The sequence below is a fragment of the Schistocerca nitens genome, chromosome 8, assembly GCF_023898315.1.
Source record: "Schistocerca nitens isolate TAMUIC-IGC-003100 chromosome 8, iqSchNite1.1, whole genome shotgun sequence".
Taxonomy (NCBI): Eukaryota; Metazoa; Arthropoda; class Insecta; order Orthoptera; family Acrididae; genus Schistocerca; species Schistocerca nitens.
The window spans coordinates 20725542-20746256 of NC_064621.1; the positions used below are offsets into that span (position 1 = coordinate 20725542).

At 39.7% G+C, this 20715-nt stretch overlaps 1 protein-coding gene across 1 annotated transcript; it reads right to left on the minus strand.

The window, feature by feature from the left end:
- Nucleotides 1–10178: 10178 nt before the first annotated feature.
- On the minus strand, nucleotides 10179–16599 carry LOC126199035 (deoxycytidylate deaminase). The gene is made up of 5 exons (XM_049935735.1): nucleotides 16171–16599; nucleotides 15992–16094; nucleotides 15292–15527; nucleotides 11085–11298; nucleotides 10179–10457 (listed from the first exon to the last, which is right to left on the minus strand). The coding sequence occupies exons 2-5, from the start codon at nucleotides 16015–16017 to the stop codon at nucleotides 10304–10306; spliced, it is 630 nt and encodes a 209-aa protein (XP_049791692.1). The 5' UTR covers nucleotides 16018–16094; nucleotides 16171–16599; the 3' UTR covers nucleotides 10179–10303.
- Between the last annotated feature and the right edge of the window lie 4116 nt (nucleotides 16600–20715).

Below are 20715 nucleotides of genomic sequence, written 5' to 3' on the forward strand. Positions count from 1 at the left end.
CATTCTGTCGTAGATACGATGTGCTTGGGCGGTGGTGAATAGGCGCTTACATCTCAAGAACTTCGGTGTAGCACATTCATCTCGGCAACGTGACAGAAAGGCGAGAGAGGACATCAGTCGCGCTTTCTTCTTCCGTCGTTGGTCAAGGCGTCGGTACAATCTGCAAATCTCCTCCCCGTAGAGGCGTAATACAAAATTGTTGAGGCTTTCGTGGCGGAGAAGCCCTCGGACGTTGGCGCGCCAGGTACATATAGTCTGCGCCCGCGAGCTCGGCTCCAGTTCACCACCGGCAATGGAGGGTGAAGCTTTGACAATGCCAGCCACTCGTGCTGGCGAAACGTCAGAAAAATCATTAGATGAACGTCGGCCGAAGAACCCGAGACAGAAGCCAATAGGCAGTTTGTCAACAAGTGGCCACGAAAGCCTCAACAATTTTGTAAAGGATAGATTGCTACTCACCATATAGCGGAGATGTTGAGTCATGGACAGGCACAAGAAGAAGACTGCTAAGCAAGGTTTTGGCCAAAAAGCCTTCTACTTATTAGCCCCCCCCACCCACCCACCCACCCACGCACACACACACAAACACACACACTCAAACACACACACTCAAACAAAACTCATACACACACTGTCACTGTCTCCAGCAGTGAGTAACAGCGCATGATGGGAGAAACAATCTGGATTGTTGGGCTGAGAAGAAGGCCAGGGCAGGAAGGGGGAGGGATAGCAAAGTGCCAGTTCCATTCTGCAATAACACAGAAGTCTAAGTAGGAGAACAAGAAACTAACATGTACACCAGGTGGGGGAGGTCTTGGGCACTGCACATGCTCATGTACCGTCTACAGTGCCATGCTACATGGCAATAGATATGTCACTGTCTCAGCAATGCTGTACAAATTCTGAAGTCATGTCTTTGTTGCTAGTTTCTAACAGTCAGTGTTTTTCAAGTAGCACTGTTTGCTTTTCCCATGCTCTCTATTTCAAAGCAATGGAAATTTTATACACAAAGATTAATCATGTTTAAAAACAAACAAAGTTTAGCACTGCTGCTTTGGTGAATTGATATGCTAGTTTTTTTTATCTTATTATAGGTGGGGTGGGGGGTGGGGGAGGGGGGTGGGGGGGACCTGTTACAACTGAGACTGAACAAATATCAAGTTATTCAGAACTAAAATAGCAGTATTGATTTTAACTGGTAGGTTTTTCCCATCCCTAGTAGTGGTTATTCTCACTGCCTCGCATGCAGTGGGTGGCCAGCTACAATTCAATTACCACAAAATATTTGTCATTTAGTATTTATCATTTCTGGGAGGTTTCCGGTATTTCTTGTCCTTGCTTATTCTATGTCTGTATAAATAGCAGCAATCCCCATCCAGATGGCAGTTCTGTTCAGTTTATAGGTTGGTCTCAGTAATAAACGTGTTTTCAGTGCAAAGTGTTGTACTTCACTGACAACCCTGGTTTTGGATTTGGAGCTGACTGAGGTAACAGTGTGACCTATTTGGCAGAGATGCCAAGTATTCAAATGTTTACATCGCCATGGCTCCAGTTAAGCAATGTAAAAGCCATTGCCCAAATAGACAGGAACACAGTTCATCATTCCCAAGGCCTGTACATTCGGGAGACCAATGGATTCCAAACCAGCAGTAAATGACAGCTCCACATCAGGCCCAATCAGCATTTTCCGGAGACATTGGTCAGGAACCCATGAAATAGCTAAGAGGATTTGTCCAAGTTGCCAAATAAAATTTTTTGAATGACATGATGTGTTTGACAAAAATGTACTTTTACTTGGATGGCATAGCCCAGCGAAGAAGAAGTCATTGGCCGTGATAAGTTCCAGGCTGAACTGAAGAAAACATTTGGCAACAATTAGCAGCAAGTTCACTTAGTGGTAGAACAGTTGAAGAATTAGGTCCAAAATCACAGAGAAATAACATAGTTTTATGTACATAATGTTTTGGCTCCGGGCCACATTGTAAATCTACGAAAAAAGCTAACAAAACCTCACATTAGATGAAACCAGTTGCAGAAGACATGTACCAAGCTCTTCTGGTAAAAGATGTTACAACAACAGGCACTAAAGGCCAGTCCTAAAAAGCAATAAGTCTCCACCACATTCAGTAGTTGGTCATCGAGGTAAAGTTCTGGATGTGGGTGGACAATACGACAATGAGATGTGCATGATGCAAGTCTTGGCAGCTGAAAACTGAAAGCTGTGGGTGAGGGGCCTTGACTGTACCTTTCGTATGGCTTCCTGCACTAGAGTAGCAAAAGTAAATGCAAAAACCATCAGCATACAGGAAAGGTGCTACTGAGGATCTCACAGCTCATTCTAGACCATTAATGGCTGCTAAAAAGAGAGAGGAATGCTCAATACAGAGCACTGCATGACTCCATTCTCCTGGATATGGGATGAGCTGTGGAAAACACCAGCTCAAATCTGGAAATTATGGATTGACAAAAAATACTGTATGAAGATTGGGAGCAGGCCCCAGAGATCCCACTCATGTAATGTAGCGAGGATGTGATTTCTCCATGTTGTATCATAGGTATTTTTTAATAAAAAAAAAAAAGACAGCAATAAGGTATTGACGTTGGGCAAAGACTGTACGGACAGCAGGCTCTAGTGTACCAAATTATCTGTGGTGGAGCTGCCTTGACAAAAACTACCCTGAAACAGAGCCAGAAGGCCCCAAGACTCAAGGAGCCAACACAGCCGATGGCTCACCGTGTGTCCCAGAAACTCGCACAGAATATTGGTGAGACCAATGGGAAGTAGCTGTCCATGTCTAGGGGATTCTTACCAGGTTTCAGCACCGAGACGTTGATGCTTTCCCACCATTGTGTCGAACTCGCCCTCACTACAGATGCGGTTAAAGATAGCAAGCACGTGACGCTGGTAATCCACTGAAAGTTGTTTAAGCATTTGATAGTGAATACAGTCTGGCCCTGGAGCTGTATCAGGGCAATGGGCAAGGGTGCTGAGGAATTCCCCACTCATTGAATGAACCACTGTATGGCTCAACATGGCGTGTAGTAAAAGATAAGCACTTTCATTTCACCCACTGTTTTAGGGTACAAAAGGCAGGTTGGTAAGTCTCAGATGCAGAAGTTCAAGCAGAATGCACAGCAAAATGTTCAGCGATTGCATCTGGATCAGCGTAGATAATTCTGCAGTCCGTTAAGGCATCTGATCCTTGTCCAAACCTGAGAAGGAAAGGTACGGGGGTCCAATGGCTTAAACATACCATTCCCAGCTCTCCCGTTTTTGCCTCTTTATTAGTTGGCACAGAACTGTTTCAAGTCAATGTGCCCCAGTGATAGGTGCCACTTATGACATTGGGGAGCCCGCCTAAGATCTCTAATGGCCCTGGCAATTTCTGACAACCACCAGAGCACTGTCTTTCACTGGGGTGATTCTGAGGAACAGGGGACTGTCAAGTCAGCCACAGAAACAATGGTCGCAGTTGTGTTTTGGACCACCAGATCGATATTGCCATGTGACAGAGATCCAACAGTGGCAGCAGAGATGAAAGCAACTGTCAGCCTTGTTAAAGAGCCCATCTGGGCAGGCAGCCAGTGATGCTGGGGTAGGGACAGGAAGATCAGAAAGTGATCACTACTACACAGATTTTCCTGAACTTTACAGTGAATGGATGGTAGAAGGCCAGGGCTGCAGACTGAAAGATCAGTGACTTAGTAGGTGCCATGTGGGAGCACCAGTATTTAAAAGACAGAGATCAAGTTGTGTCAGTAGATTTTTGACACCTTCGCCATGCTCATGGTGTCACCCCACAGAGGGTTATAGGCACTGAAATCACATAAAATGAAGAAAGATGGTGGGAAATGAGAAAACAGTGCAGCCAAAACATTTTGAGGTATTTCGCCATCTGGGGGAAGATAGACATTGGAGATGGTAAGGTCCTGCATTGTCCTTACCCTGAAAGTCACAGCTTCTGAAGTTGTTTGGAGAGGCACAGATTTGATATATACACAGCCAAGAACAAACATACGTCCTCCATCTGAAACTCTGTCATAGTCAGTATGAATCTTGTAATATCTGCAATAACCACAAACGGTGGGGGTCAGCATTGCTGGAAACCAAGTTTCCTGAAGGGCAATGCAGAAAGCAGGTGAGGTGCTTAAGAGTTGTTGTAACTCAGCCAGCTGACAGAAAAAACTGGTGCAACTCTACTGGAGGATTAATCTTTCAGTGTACTGGAAGGGCATGAAGTGAGCAAGGAGGCAGTTTATGCCCCAGGGTCACCTGTTGCCACCGGTTGAGTGCCTCTGTCCATTGGTTCTGAGGCTCTGTGGAGCTCTAGGTCTTTGGAGGACACTAGGATCTCTAACTAATCCTCAGAATTGGAGCCTGCTGCAAATGGTGGTGTGGAGGCCACAAGGATCTCTTTCTTCGTTATAGGCTGCTTCTTTTTCTCCTCTCCCTTCTCCTTAGGTTTCACTGGCCAGGAGGGATTCTCTGTTTCAGGAGCTGATGATGATAATGAAGCCCTATGACCAACAGCTCGCAGCTCCTTCAGCCACTGGCTGAAATCCAGCTTCATGACAGCAGGAACCTTGGAAGGTAGTGTTCCAAGGGACCCCTTCTTGATGAGAGAAGTGTGAGAAGATTTTTTGGTGCTTCGCCGGCTGACGAATGGGACCTGATGTTCGCGATGGCTGGGACATTGCTCCTGAAGTAGGTGGGAAGGGAGCAACGGGAGGAGAGCCTTCAACCATCAAGGAGGCAGGCATAGTCTGGCAGTCCTGGGGGCCGACTTTAACAGGCATAGCTGATGGGGATGATGATTTCATAAAGGGTGACTTCATTGTAGCCATAGCACATGACGTCATGTGTGTTTTTTGCCTCTGTGTAGGTCAGCCTGTCCAGTGTCTTATATTCCATTATCTTCCTCTCTCTCTCTGATAAACGGCGCAGTCCGGCAAACGTGGAATGGTACTCTCTGCAGCTGACACTGATGGGAAGAGGGAGGGGGGCACAAGGAATGGTCACGCGTGACAGATGTCCGCATTTCCCACATGTGGGGCTGGCATTACAGCGAGAGAGCATGTGCCCAAATTTCCAGCATTTGAAACATAGGAGGAGGAACATGGAGTTTTAGTGTCATACTGGTATACCATCACACTGACCTTTTCAGTCAATGTGGTCACCCCTGTGACGTTGCCGCCACTTGGCAGGAAGGCTCTGTTGCCACTCAGGGGGAAGGATGTGGTTTCCAGACAAGTCAGAAGATGCAAAGGGGATGCCAGAAGAAATTGAAACATCTTCTGTGCTACAAGTGAACCCTCACCACTTGAGGGTGCCAGTGGTGTGCAGAGCCTCTGGAAGAGATCAGCCTCTGCAAATGAACAAACACTGAAGCCAGCCACTTTACTTTTGTCTCCACGGTTCTGCTTGAGTTTGGCTGGGTGTGTGACTGTTTCGAAGGGACTCTGACTTGGCTTCTTTTATGGGAGATTCACATCAGGCCACCCCCTCCAGAGGATCTGCCCACTGCATGCAATGGCAGCGCCATTTGTTTTGCAGGCTAGCTTGTAGCACCAATGGTATTTCTGTCTCTTCTGTATGCCCTCTGAATCTTCTGTGACTTCAACACCAGATTCCTCCCCTTGTATCAGTGGTGGAACAGAAACCCCTGCCAAGTGGAGACAATGTCTCAGGGGTGAGTACTCGGCATGACTGTCAGACTTTTTCAGATTTACTTGTTGCAGCCTACTGTCATGTGTTTCATGTCAGGTACTTGTGTAATTGTCTCTGTTTGGTTTATAGCATACAAACTAGGAAAAGTTCTCCACTCATTGGCTTTCACCAACAAAATGAACCTCATGCAAAACCATAACACATTAATATATGGAAAGAGTACCTTCAAATTTGTTTCTGTGTGGCTTGAATAGAGATAGAATACCACCTGGCAGAAATATTGGGAGGAATAACCATCAACATGATGTTATTCACAGTGAAGGTAAATTACAAATGGCATTACAACAACAGGTAGACCATTTCCAATATTAAGGATGTGATCTATCATACAAACAGGATGTGGATGTTGTGGTGGTCTTCAGTCCAATGACTGGGAGTGCAGTTCTCTCCGTTACTCTATCCTGTGCAAGGCTCTCAATCTCCGAATAACTACCGCAACCTACATCCTTCTGAATATACTTACTGTATTCATCTCTTGGTCTCCCTCTATGATTTTTACACCCCTCCCGCCCCCCTCTCCATGCTTCCCTCCAGTGCTACAGTTGATGTCACAGAATGTGCCCCATCAAGCACTCCTTTCTCCTAGTCAGGTTGTACCAAATAATTTCTTTTCTCCCCAATTCGATTCAGTACTGCCTCGTGAGTTATGTGATCTACCCATCTTATCTTCAGCATTCTTCCGCTGTGTCACATTTCAAAAGCTTCTGTTCTCTTCTAGTCTAAACTGTTTACCGCACTTTTTATTTGCATACATAACTAGACTCCAGACAGACATCTTTACAAAAGACTTCCTAACACTTAATCTATATTTGATGTTAACAAATTTCTTTTCTTCAGAAACACTTTTCCTGCCATTGTCAGTCTACATTTTATATCCTCTCTACTACAACCAGTTGCTACTCTGCCCAAATAGCAAACCTCATCTACTACCTTCAGAATCTCGTTTCCTAATCTGAGTCTCTCAGCATCACCATATTTAATTCAACTACATTCCATTATTCTTACTTCACTTTTGTTGATTTTCATCTTATATCCTCCTTTCAAGACACTTCATTTTGTTCAACTGCTCTTTCAAGTACTTTTCTGTCTCTGGCAGAATTAAGATGTCATCAGCAAACCTCAAAGTTTTTATTCCTTCTCCCTGGACTTCTCATTCCAAATTTTTCTTTCATTTCCTTTAATGTTTGCTCAATGTACATACTGAATAACTTTAGGGATAGGCTACAACCCTGTATCACTCTCTTCGCAATCATTGGTTTCTTTCCATGCCCCTCGACTCTAGTAACTGCCATCTGGTTTGTGTATGAGTTTTAAATAATCTTTTGTTCCTTGTATTTTACCCCTTGCTGTATCCAGAATTTCAAAGAGGGTATTCCAGTCAATAATGTCAAAAGCTTTCTATAAGTCTGTACATGCTATAAACATAGGTTTACCTTTCCTTAACATATTTTCTAAGAGAAGTTATAGGTCAGTATTGCCTCTCATGTTCTGACATATCTCCAAAATTCAAAGTGATCCTCCCTGACGTTGGCTTCTACGTGTTTTTCCATTCTTCTGTGAATAATTTGTATTAGTACTTTGCAACCATGATTTATTAAAATGATTGTTTGGCAATATTTACACCTATTATCAACTATGTTCTTTGAAATTGGAATTATTATATTCTTGAAGCCTGGGGGTATATTACCCATCTCATACATCTTGTGATACCAGATGCAACAGTTTTGCTATGGCTGGCTCTCCCAAGGCTATCAGTAGTTCTGACAGAATATCTTCTATTCCTGGGACCTTGTTTTGGTATAGGTCTTCCAGTGCTCTGTCCAGTTCTTCTCCCAACATCAAATCCCCATTCATCTATGTCCTCTTCCATTTCTGTAACACTGCCTTGGTGTACATCTCCCTCATATAGGCCCTGTATATACTCCTTCCACCTTTCCATTCTTTCCTTGGGACTGGTTTCCCATCAGAGCTCGCGATGTTCATACAGCTGCTTCTCTTTTCTACAGACCTCTTTATTATTCCTGCAGGCTGTCAATCTCATTCATTCAATTTTTATATTGCCCTTTCCCCTGCTTATTTGCTGTATTTTTATATTTTAACCTTTCATCAATTAAATTCAGTATCTCATGTGTTATCAAAGATTGTCTTTTTACCTACTTGATCATCTGCTGTCTTCACTATTTCATCTCTCAAAGCTACCTATTTGTCTTTTACCGTATTCCTTTCCCCTATTCTAGTCAACTGTCGCATAATGCTCCCACTGAATGTCTCAATAACCTATGGATCTTTCAACTTACCCAGTACTCATCTCCTTAATTTTCTATCTTTTTGCAATTTATACAGTTTTAAGCTACAGTTCATAACCAATAAATTGTGGTCAGAGTCTGCATCTGCCCTTGGAAATGTCTTACAATTTACAATCTGGTTCCGAAATCTCTCTTTTACCATTATATAGTAAACCTAAATCCTTCCAGTGTCTCCAGATCTCTTCCACATATACAACTGTCTTTCACGATTCTGAACCAAGTTTTAGTGAACATTAAATTATGCTCTGTGCAAAATTCTACCAGGTGGCTTCCTCTTTCAATTCCTTTCCCCCAAGCCAAATTCACTTACTATTTTTCCTTCTCTTCCAATATACAGAAAAAAACTATTACCAGTATGTAAGGCACAATAAGGAAAACACTAAAGAGTAAAACAAAGAAAACAATTCAACTGAAATTTTATATGGTCACGGTAGTCGCCAGTGTTATATGGGGCAGAGTGTTGGACACAGACAAAGATTTATGACAACCAGGAGCATCGCAAATGAAATTTCTAAGATGTGTAAAAGGCTGCACCTCAGAAGACTAAATTAGAAATTGAGAAAGGAAGACTTTGAAATGCAACCAATAACCCAAAAGGTAATCCAACAAGAAAAATTGAGAGAATGTACTTCATATGCCAACACAAAGACTTTCCTAAACTAGTAATGCAATATAAAGCATGGGAAGATCGAGAGAGATGGTGAGATCAGAACAGATCATAGGCCTAAACCTGCAGGAGGAGGAGGAAGTGGTTTTCACTAATCCAGTCCACTCACCAATGGTTAAAGTAGTTCAATGATTGTATTAATCATTAGTCTCTATGGAATATATTTCACTAGAAGTCCCAAGTAATCGGCAAAAAGATTTAATGTTGCATTGAGAAACCTTTTAGTAGTACATTGGTCTCATAGAGCATGGTAAAAGTATAAAATAATTCATGCTACAGAAGTGTGTAGTACTAATATTGTGTATAGTTGATAATCAATCCTCTTGCAGATTGCCTCTCCAAGGACCACAGAATTCTTAGACTTAAGTGCTAATTCATGTACTCCCTAATGGTATTTCTGATTGATAATAAGAGTGTACAGAAGAAGAACTGCAAAATTCACAACCATAATACTATAAGTAAAATTAATTTACTTGTCATCTGTCTCTATGCCTTTAGTTAGGATTGAAATTTTGTATTTTGGTGCAAAAGCCTTTACGCTGCTGACAATAACAGACATCAAACTGGAACCTCTGAATATTTCAAACTAAAGCAAAACAGTACATTAATAGTCACTCCTGTGATTGAATAAAATATTATGACTCTGGGTGTACATTCTGGTTAAGACTGAAGTTAAATATGAACACGTTTTAACTTCTCAAGTACATGGACAGCAGATAGTGTTCTGTGTAAAATTATTTTACACAAATTCAAGAAGTAATTCTCATAATTATCAATGTGTGTAGGTAAGCATTAGTCAAATTGTCTGATAATATACTTTGCAGTGATGGTCTACCATGATGGGTTCTGCCACTTAAGGTATAATTTGACTCAGTCCACATTCCTGAAGGCTCTCCTTCAGATTTATGGGACACCTGTTTGAACCGAATGAACGAAGACCCACAAACCAGAACCAAAAATTATGAGAATATTAAGATTGCCCCTCGTACTTAATAACATAATCACGAAGATTCATTTGTATTAATGAGGGGAAAATGTAAAAGGACTTTCAATGTTAACAAAGAAGTGTCCTTTACAAATAATCAGACAATGCTCTAGCTTTCTAGTTGTGCCACATAGATTCAGCACTCAGTAGTCAAGGCAATGCAGAAGTGCAGTTCACAATAAACAGTTCTTTCCAATGGTGTATTAATGATCTTTTTAGACAACTTCTTCAGACTGAAATGAGACAGTATACGACAAAGCAGGTCATATCTACTTTTGTCATAGTCATTGGTTATGTATACATCATTTCTGCAAAACTGTATAAAATCAAACACTTCCTGCAAAGATGAAGCATATAAGAGTGAAATTTCTGGTAGCAACATACAGATATAAAGACTAACTATTTTTTTACTTCGGGACATAAAAAAAAAAAAAAAATAGGTCCCTTTCCACGGTGTTATGTATAAAATAAAACTATTTATTCATCATTTGTAAAATAAAATATTTATTCATCACTTATACATGTAAATCACAGATTTTATTACTGGTGAGCTCTCAGCACAGTAAAACACACACACACACACACACACACACACACTCTCTACATCTGGAATCATATCATAGATGATTCTGTGTCAAGATCATTTGGTCAAGTTTTATCTCTTCGTGCAATTCAGCATCTTTGTGTGGAGATGGTGGACACTGTGTCATTTCATTCCAGTTGATTTCTGTGAAATCTATAACAATATGTTTGCGCTTTGGAACATACTGCCTGGAAGCAAAATACTTATTTTATTCATCAACACACTATGGATTTATACAATTTACAGAAATCTAAGGATCTGTATACATTATAAAAATGTTAATAAACACTAAAATTATTGCAATCAAATCAGCAACTATATGTACTTTTGGGAATAGTTACACATACTCTCAATCATTCTAAATGACTTTACTACTGTTCAATACAAATACTTTTCAGATTCACAGATTATGGGTTTATGCATTGAGTTTTTATAGCTCAACATGTCTCATTGCTGTCTTTTATCATATATTGAAACTGCTAACAAGATTAAAATTGTGGTCCAACGCAGAACATCTACAGTCATCCTTGGTATTTGCTACTGTAGAAATTTTCTTACCATAAAGCTATCTATCTACATTAAATTCAAGCATCACGACCTAAATCTCCAGTTCAATACACAGTTTTAATCTGCCAAGAGATTTCATAAGAGCAAACACTACATTACAGAATTTAAAATTAATTCTATTTAAATTCCTTTGTGGAATTACTGTAATCGGGTATAACTAAAGGAGATGGAAATTGAGTCAATGATTTAAGCAGAGAATGTTGTTAGTAATTCTGTTTCAGAAAAAGATAAAAGTTCATTCCACTTACCAGTACTTGACACCAGAAGAGTCAAACATTCGTTTGGAAGCAATGGTTTCCAGCTTGTGGGAATTCTTGTCAGACATATAAATGACTTCTCGAATGCCAGACTGAATTATTATCTTTGCACATTCATTGCATGGGAACAGAGCAACATACATAGAACAGTCTTTCACATCTGCTGAATTTTTGTTCAATATTGCATTCATTTCGGCATGACAAACTGCATCACAAAACAGGTAAGTATAATATGAGATTACAACAATTGAAACCAGGTAGTATAAATAGATGTCACCTATTTTTTTCCCTGTTGTTTGCAAAGACAGATATCCATTTATATGGCTACTAAATGAACTGTACGGGAACATGCCTCTTGCATATTTGGGATCTACGGAAGCATTCAATTCCACCCATCTGCTTTGACCCATGATGTAATGGTGTGGCTTTTTTGAGTTGGCTGTGTTTGTAGATGTCTTGTTGTAGTGATGGTGCCCACTGGTGGTTGTAGTTGATGGTGCCCACTGGTGGCAGACAGGCCGAGTTTAACTTGTGATATTGGGATGATTTGAGTTTTGGTTGTCATCGTGATAAGGTGGTTCTGAGTTTAGGTAGATGGTGCAGTAACGTGGGTTGTGGAAGTGTTTTCAGCGAGTGATTACAGTTATTTTTTGTTTATGTATTTGGCATTTTTGTTAGGCCTGATTAATTTGGTGCTTGTTGTGCAGAAAGAAGTCTAATATTTCTTTTTCTTTCTTTTTTATTTTCCCCGTTGGGTATGGATATGACAGTGAAGTTCACAATTGTATCATTACATTCTGAAATGCGTGATGATATGATGTCTCTCATACACTTTCTGCAGATGGTTGGTCTTATTGCTGAATATGTTAGGTGTCACGTTTGTGGCGTGTGTGTGTACATGTACCTAGATGGTATTTCCAGCTATTATTGGTAAGCAATTTTTGTTTTATTGTATTGTATTGTATTTGATGTTTTGTGTCTTGTAAATTTAAGGTTGGTCGGTTGTGTTTTAATTGATGTAGTGAATATGGAGTATTTGGGTTTTTGAGTTGTGGGGGATTTGGTTCCACTTTTCAGAGTTGTAGGTGTTGGTTTTTTGGTATTGATAACTGCTGTTTAGCTATATAGGCCAAGGGAAAGGTCTGATTCCTCTTTCTGGAGTTGTAGGTGTTTATTTTTGGTATTGGTAGCTCCGGTTGAGCTATATAGTTCACTGGAAATGTCAGATTCCTGTGGTGGTGTTGGTGTAGCGAAATGCTACAATTTAATTTTTTAATATTTGTTCTGTGATGGGGCAGTTGTTTATTGTTGTATATTTAGCTTATCCCCACCCTAAAACGCCAATTTTCTGCGGTTGTCCTATTACTTTCATTTTATTTTTGGAGTGAGGCATTACTGTGTCATTTTTATATTTGTTCGTGTTTGTTGGCGTGTGTATGTAGTGACACCATTGTCAGCCATTTTGTATACGCTGGAAGTACTCGTTTCCCCATGTTGATGGCCATGGGTCAAAGCATATGGGTGGAATCTGACACTTCTGTCGTGTCCATATTTGTATCCATCTGTTGTTTAGTCATATGCACTTACATGGAAATTAGTAGAAAATGCTTCTACATACAAAATGCAATACACAGACTGCAAAGATTTGTATCTTCTTGACTTTCATTTTAACAGTTTCACGAAAAGTACAGTGCTTTCCTGAACTGAATTAAAGTGAAACATGTAACACATGTACATATTAACAAAGGTACATGAAATGTAAGTTATAAACAATTTAATAACTTCATAACAGTACTAAGAAAGTCAAAGAAATTAATACCTAGAAAAGTGGGAAATACGGAAGCGTCCGATCCCGCCCGTCTGCTTTGACCCATGACGTCACAAATATGGCGGAAACAAAAACAAAACACACACGCTTTCCACAAGAAGCCTAATGACACTAACGGGACAAGCGCAGGAAATGGGGTGTTTTGGGTGGGGGGCAAACTAAATATAAACAAATTTAGACGCCTTGCGTAGCTACAACGTGTAAGTGAAGACAGCCATGCATGAATACCCACCCACCTCCCCAAGGGTCATAACCCCTGCAACACATAGAAGATAAAGATGCTTCAGTAGCTGATTAGTTTTTTGTCTTTAAAAAAAAAAAAAAATCTCACGGGATAGAGCGAACAGATCAGAAAGATAAATATAATAAACTAAAACAGAAATTGGAGGAAACAGATAATTAAAATAAGTAATAAGTGTTTTTATATCTAAAAAGAAAGATGATGAGACTTACCAAACAAAAGCGCTGGCAGGTCGATAGACACACAAACAAACACAAATATACACACAAAATTCTAGCTTTCGCAACCAACGGTTGCTTCGTCAGGAAAGAGGGAAGGAGAGGGAAGGAGAGGGAAAGACGAAAGGATGTGGGTTTTAAGGGAGAGGGTAAGGAGTCATTCCAATCCCGGGAGCGGAAAGACTTACCTTAGGGAGAAAAAAGGACGGGTCTTTGAATATGTCCGCCTGCGCCTGCATGTGTGTGGATGGATGTGTGTGGATGGATGTGTGTGGATGGATGTGTGTGGATGGATGCGTGTGTGCGCGCGCGCCCGAGCGAGTGTATACCCGTCCCTTTCACATCCATCCATCCATCCGTCCACACACATCCATCCACACACATCCATCCACACACATCCATCCACACACATCCATCCACACACATGCAGGCGCAGGCGGACATATTCAAAGACCCGTCCTTTTTTTCTCCCTAAGGTAAGTCTTTCCGCTCCCGGGATTGGAATGACTCCTTACCCTCTCCCTTAAAACCCACATCCTTTCATCTTTCCCTCTCCTTCCCTCTTTCCTGATGAAGCAACCGTTGGTTGCGAAAGCTAGAATTTTGTGTGTATATTTGTGTTTGTTTGTGTGTCTATCGACCTGCCAGCGCTTTTGTTTGGTAAGTCTCATCATCTTTCTTTTTAGATATATTTTTCCACGTGGAATGTTTCCCTCTGTTATATTCATATCATAATAAGTGTTTTTAAATTTAAAAAAAAATCTCACGAGATAGAACGAACAGATCAGAAAAGTAAATAAACTAAGATAAAACAGAACTGGAGACAGCCACACTCAAACCAAACTCCACGCCGTCATGACGTCACACACGACAACACCCTTACGTCACGGGTCAAAGCCGACACGTGGGATCGGACACTTCTGTCGACCCGAAAAGTGTATAGCAGTGTCTCCATTGTTAAAAAAAATATTCCAACACATCATGTGGCCACCTTTGACTAACACCAAGTATCTGCACAAGAAGAGGGAACATACCATTCAACTCACTTAAGCCACACATATAGTTAAGTGGGATATTGCCCATGCACTGGAAATTGTCAATGTTTAATCCTAGCAGTGTTTTAGATATAAATAAGTTTGGCACAAAGCAATTTATCAGAATATTTGGTAACAGCAAAATATAAGCTGCTAGTCAGATTATGAGCTTGAGTGAAAGCCTAGAATACAGACAGTGCTGTTAGGCCCCACATTTTGCAGAGAAGGGGAAAAATTGGCAATGCACTGTGTGAGGTGTGATGGGGACACAAGAAGTTGTTTCAGCAGCCAATGGTAAGTACACAATGAGAGGGGTTTTTCTTACGGTAGTCAACTGAATGACATGAATATAATAATGGAATTAACTATGTAATAAACACAGTTGTTTAAGTCTTATTAACCATAACAAACATATAGGCCTACCACTTCAGTAATAAATGTTTATAACACACACACACACACACACACACACACACATTGTGAGACGTCTTTCCAAAGAAAATAGGTGTATGTCATTTTTTGTATTCACAAAAGTACTAAGTAAGGACACATGCTAAATCTGAGTGTCTAAAACCACTTTCTTTTTTTGGTTTCCAAACATGGGTAAATAATGGTATGACAATTTGAAATTGACTGCTGCACACACACAGTGAAGGACCTTTGGCCACTGGCCAGCCCATGAATGAGGCTCTGCTGTGACCACTGGTGGCCTTACAGTAGTCAACATATGAAACTATTATCAATGGTAGAGGAAACCCATAAATTGCACACCAATGTAAACATTTGCATATCAGATTTTCATGGAAGTTACTGTCTAATGGGCACACATGTCAGAATAAGAAAGAATGACTGAACAATTAGTCAAAGGCATACAGACCATAAAAATATTTTGTTTCCAGTTTATTAGAACTTGTTTTATTCCACGGGTATTGATCATCACTGCAACCAGATGGCATTCCATTGTATCCAATACCCACTATTTTCTTCTCCTTATTTACTATACATGCACCAACTTGGGAACAAGGATCCTTACTACGTTTCGCAGCAAGAAAAGCAGTGGCCATAAAATATTCATTCCACTCCAAATAATCCTCTCTCTTTGAATTTATATCCCTGTTTGCAAGCAGAAATGATTGTGTAGCGTAAATATATGCACATTATTTGGAAGAAAATGATAACTAACAGGGTTATAATTGAAATTGCAACTCAGTGTCAACAATATATGTGTTTGGCTTGTTTCCATAAATTCAAGCATCAGGACCTAAGATACTAGTTCAAAACATAGTATTAATCTGCCTAGGGTTTTCATAACAGCAAACACTACATTACAGAATTTAAAATTTATTCTATTTAAATCTCTTTGTGGTGTAACTATAGGTGGATACAACAAAAGATTGAGAAACATGAGTCAATGAGTTAAGCAGAGAATGTTGTTAGTGATTTTCAGTATCAGAAAAAGATACCAGTTCATTGGTGGTTACACAGTTCTAACTAACAGAGTTAATGCTTATATTGGACACAAATCATGCTGAAAAACGTATGAACAGAATGAAAACTTTCGGCTCTTGAAGAATTACCTGTTATTGCAAGATGTTTCCGCCATGTGCCTTGTTGTTCCTTTTACAGACGGGTTTATTTAAAAGGTTCCTTTGTGGCTTTACTAATTTTAGGGATGTACTACTGTAACATTATGAAAACATCATTAAATAAACACCTTATATCGCACGCTGTTATTCCCGTGATCGGGAAAACTTACTTTCAATCCGGAGTTGTTTAAACATCGAATCCGATTGTGCAGCTGACGACACACCTGCCAGCTCGAAACTTGAAGCTAGAACTACAATTGCAACTGAACTGCGAAGAAGGTCAGTTCACAGAAATTTTCCGATTCTCCAAACGTTCCACATCACTTTCATTAATTTTAGCTTACTAGGTAAACTTAAAAGCACGTAACGTGATTTTAGAACAATTTCGCGGTATATTTCAATCAAGTGAATCGACATTTCGACTAATCGAACTTACAGGATTTAAATCTGCGGTCTGTCGACAGCGGCAACAAATACAAACATCATACAATAAACTATCGATATAATGATCCATTGAAGGTTTATTTACTTATTTTGAAAGTTACGTTGATAAAGGCCAATTCACATTGGACATCACGGGACCGTCAACTCACGGTCAACTGCACTGGCCGTCACATCATCTCATGTCCCGTCCCGCCAAAACATTGTGCGATGCATTTCAACTGGCGGCATGTCACGTTACGGCACCGTCGAGTTTCGCGGGAAGAAAGTTTTGCCGGCTGACGTCATCCGTCAGTTGTTGACCACATCACCCTGAAACGCAATTCCCCCAATGCAAGGCTATGCGCAGATCTTCTTATTGCCTTTCATTGTGGTTTTCGTGGTTAATATCAGTTGTTTTTTGTTCGTTATTTGTTATAAATTGTTTCGTTTCGTTATTTCTTTTGTTAAAATTTATAATAAATGAGGAAAGAGTAATTGAATCTGAGGCAGCAGTCTGAATTGTGCGACACGATCGTACCAAATTACTGCCCTCTACTATATTTATGAAGTGGATTTTTATACATACCGTACGGTATTTAAAATTTGACAGTGAAATGCATTTCAATATGTCTCCAACTTGAGGTGAAAAAAGTACTGCGGATAGAATCAGAGTGATTAGTAGGTGGAATTTATTTGTTTGTTGTCAGGCATTTGTAACGTTTCACAAGGAAATGGACTGAAAAATTCAGACACTTCAAGTTATTTGTTTAAATATGTGTTTGTGGTAGGCTTATTTATTTTTAAGTAGCTCTGTGGATTGTGTGTGTTCTGCAAAAGTCAGTGGTCAATATTTACATGGTTTCACAAGCTAACCCCAGTACAAATTAGGCATTTGAATTATTAAAACTTATATATAAGACATAAAAAAGTATAAATCTTGAAGAGAAAGATAGGAGGGAGATATGACTACTGAACAAAAATTTGCACTGAACCAGCTACTAAACCTAACTATAAACAACACAGTTTTTCACGAGATGTAATGGCAGCATGTAACACTTTATTCCTTTTAGTAATTCTGGGTGCAGTTTGATGTAACAAATAAAAACCTGATGCTTCGACTTCCTACAATATAAAATGAAGATTCTTCTTCCTCGAGCTCCATGTCTACCATGTGAAATTCCCCTTCCGTGCCACTTTATGACGTTTTCCGGACCCCACGTTCTTTTTTGTGATGTTTTGCATTTCTGTCTTCCTTCTCTAATATACTAGCTAAGCTTGCAAGCTGTAAATCATTTGAGACAAATAAATGTCATTTTTGTACAAATGTGGAGTCCAGCATCCACGTAAACGACCTACCAAGTTGTGTTGTGGGCAATTCGTACGTAAAAACAGTTGGAAATCATCTTGCGGAGGTTGCAATTCCCTCGAAAAAACAGTTGAGGACAGCCATGCGAGTTGAGATCACATGACTGAATTAACTTGACATGCTGTAACGTGGCGGACAGTGTGAATACACCTTGACGTGGTGGTGCCGTGATGGCCAGTGTGAATTGGCCTTTAAGGTATATTCACACTGTCCATCATGTCACAGCACGTAAAGTCAATTCAAGTCACGTGATCTCAACCCGCATAGCTATCCTCAACTATTTTTTTGTGGGAACTGAAACATTCGCAAGATGGTTTTCAAGTGGTTTTACCTGAGAAGTACACATACACAGCACAATAGCTTATATATTTGGATGCTGGAGCCTACATTTGTACAAAAAATGACATTTATAAGACTCTAATACTTCACAGCTTACAGGGATAGCTTGTATATTAAATAAGGAGACAGAAGTGCAAAACAATGCAAAAAAACAGTGTGATTCCGAAAAGTGTTGTTATGTGGTACAGAAGGGGAATTCCAAATACTATACAAGGAGCTCAAGGAAAAAAGTCGAAGCACCGTTTTTTTTTCATCAGACTGCACCCAAAATTACTGAAAGGAACACAGTGTTACAAGCTGCCATCGCACCCCATGCAAAATTGGTTTGTTTAAGGTTAAGTTTATCTGCCAGTCCAGGGAAAATTTTTGTGCAATAGTTATCTCCCTCAAAATTTTTCCCTTCAAGACTGATAGGTTTTGCTTACATCTTGTATTTGGCTTTTAATAGTTTTTTTAAAATTTGTGGTAAGGTTGTTTGGGATCAAACTGCTGAGGTCATTGGTACCTAGGCTTACACACTAATTAATGTAACTTAAACTAACTTACACTAAGGACAACACACACACCGGAGGGAGGACTCGAACCTCCGACAGGGGGAGCCGCGCGAACCGCGACAAGACACCGTAGGCCGCGCGGCTACCCCGTGCAGCTTTTTAATAGTTCAAGCACCTCATTTGTACTGGGGTTCGGTAATGTAACTATATAAATATTGATCAGTGGTGCTTGCAAAAACGTTGCACACACAATTCAGAGTTTTGTAATAATAAATAAGGCTGCCATAGACACCTAATAAAATACAACTCTAATACATTAGTTTATTTATAGTCCACAATAATGCATTTTGTCACTGTTGCAGTGTCTAAAGGTTTCTTTATCAGCCATCACAAGTGCCTGTCAACAGACAAATAAGTTCCACTCACTAATCAACCTGATACTACCCACTATACCTTTTTCACTTTAAGGTGCAGCCATCTTGCAATAAATTTCATCGTAAAACATTAAATACAGTACCAGTATGTATAATAATCCACTTTATATATATAGTAGATGCAAGTAACTTAGTACACTCATGCCATATGTTTCAACTGTTGCCTTATTGCATCCATTAATGTTCCATAATTAATTATAATTTTAACAAAAGAAATAACAAAACAGTTTATAAGAAACAACAAATAACTGATAACCACAAAAACCACAATGAATTGAAATATGGAGACTTACATGTGGCCATGTATCTGGACAGAGGTTACATTATCACCACTGGAAGGATGACATCAGCTATCAAATCTTTCTTCCTGGGGAACCTTGATGGTACTGTGATGTGATGGGATGGCCAGTGTGAATGCTAACATTTGAAATGCATTGCAGAATGTTTTAATGGGACTTGCTGTGATGTGATGGCCAGAATGAATTGGCCTTAAAATATCATCATATAAATATTGATGTTTTGAAACACTTAATGAAGATGTTACAGAGAACTCGCAAATATTTAAGGGCCTTTATTAGTTAAAGGAGATCAGATTATAGGTCAGTTCACATTGGCCATCATGTCACATCACTTCCTATCCCACCAAAACATTCTGCAGTGCATTTCAAATGGTGGCATCCCCACTGGCCATTCTGTTTCATCATGTCATGTCATGGCACCATCATGGTTTCTTGGGAAGAAATCTTTTGCCAGCTGACATCATCCATACATTGTTGACCACTTAACCCCCAAGCTCACTTCCTCTTGATTCACAGCCATGCATAGATCTTCATATTTCTTTTTGTCATGGGGCTTGTGGTTGGCATCAGTTGTTTTTTGATCGTTATTTGTTATAAATTGTTTCGTTTCGTTATTTCCTTTGTTAAAATTTATAGTAAATGACGAAAGATTTATCGAAACAGTGAGGCAGCAGCCTCAATTGTATGACATGAGCATGCTAAATTATTTGCCTCTACTATATATCAAAAGTGTGTATCCTATTCTATTTTTTATTACTTGCTGGTTGGATAATGAATTAGAGTTTTTGAATTGGAAATGTTTTATGACTTTTGTCAGTGAAGTGATATATGGAAGTTTACAAAATGCTTTTACGGCTGGCTACTGAACAGACACTATCAAACAAATTTGAAATGAACTTTTTGGAAATTTAATGGTAAATGTCCTTTGCTGTATTTTCTTTTTTCTGGGAAACTTAACCTCTTCTTTCTGCCACAGTGGTCATCTCGAATACAGGCTTCATAGAAGGTGCTAATTGTTGACCATGTGCCTAATGAAAGACGCTTATAATTTGATGTGGTGAGATGAAGTGTTAGTCAAATAAATAAACAGGTACTGTAATTCACTGCACTTTCTTTATATCAGCCTAAAATACAATCTTATTCAGAAAATTGTTACAACAAGAAGAACAATAAAAACGTTTGCATCCTCTCTTCATCAAGACACTCCATAGACACTTCTCTTTTTGCCAGCTTAAAAATATGATAATCGCATCTCCTTCATCTAACAGCATCTCTGCTGCTGTGCATCGCTTTTTTATCTCTTTGGAATCATCTACCAAGTGCCATTACAAGTGGATTCTTATACATACCATTACCATGT

Bases quoted from the DNA above. Each gene is read 5' to 3' on its own strand.
- LOC126199035 (XM_049935735.1), bottom strand. From the start codon at position 16,017: ATGGCGGAAACATCTTGCAATAACAG. The intron at 15,528-15,991 runs GTAATTCTTCAA...GCTTGCAAACAG, and splicing joins GAAACATCTTGCAATAACAG to GGATATAAATTCAAAGAGAG. The intron at 10,458-11,084 runs GTAAGTGGAATG...TTTTGCTTCCAG, and splicing joins TCTTCTGGTGTCAAGTACTG to GCAGTATGTTCCAAAGCGCA.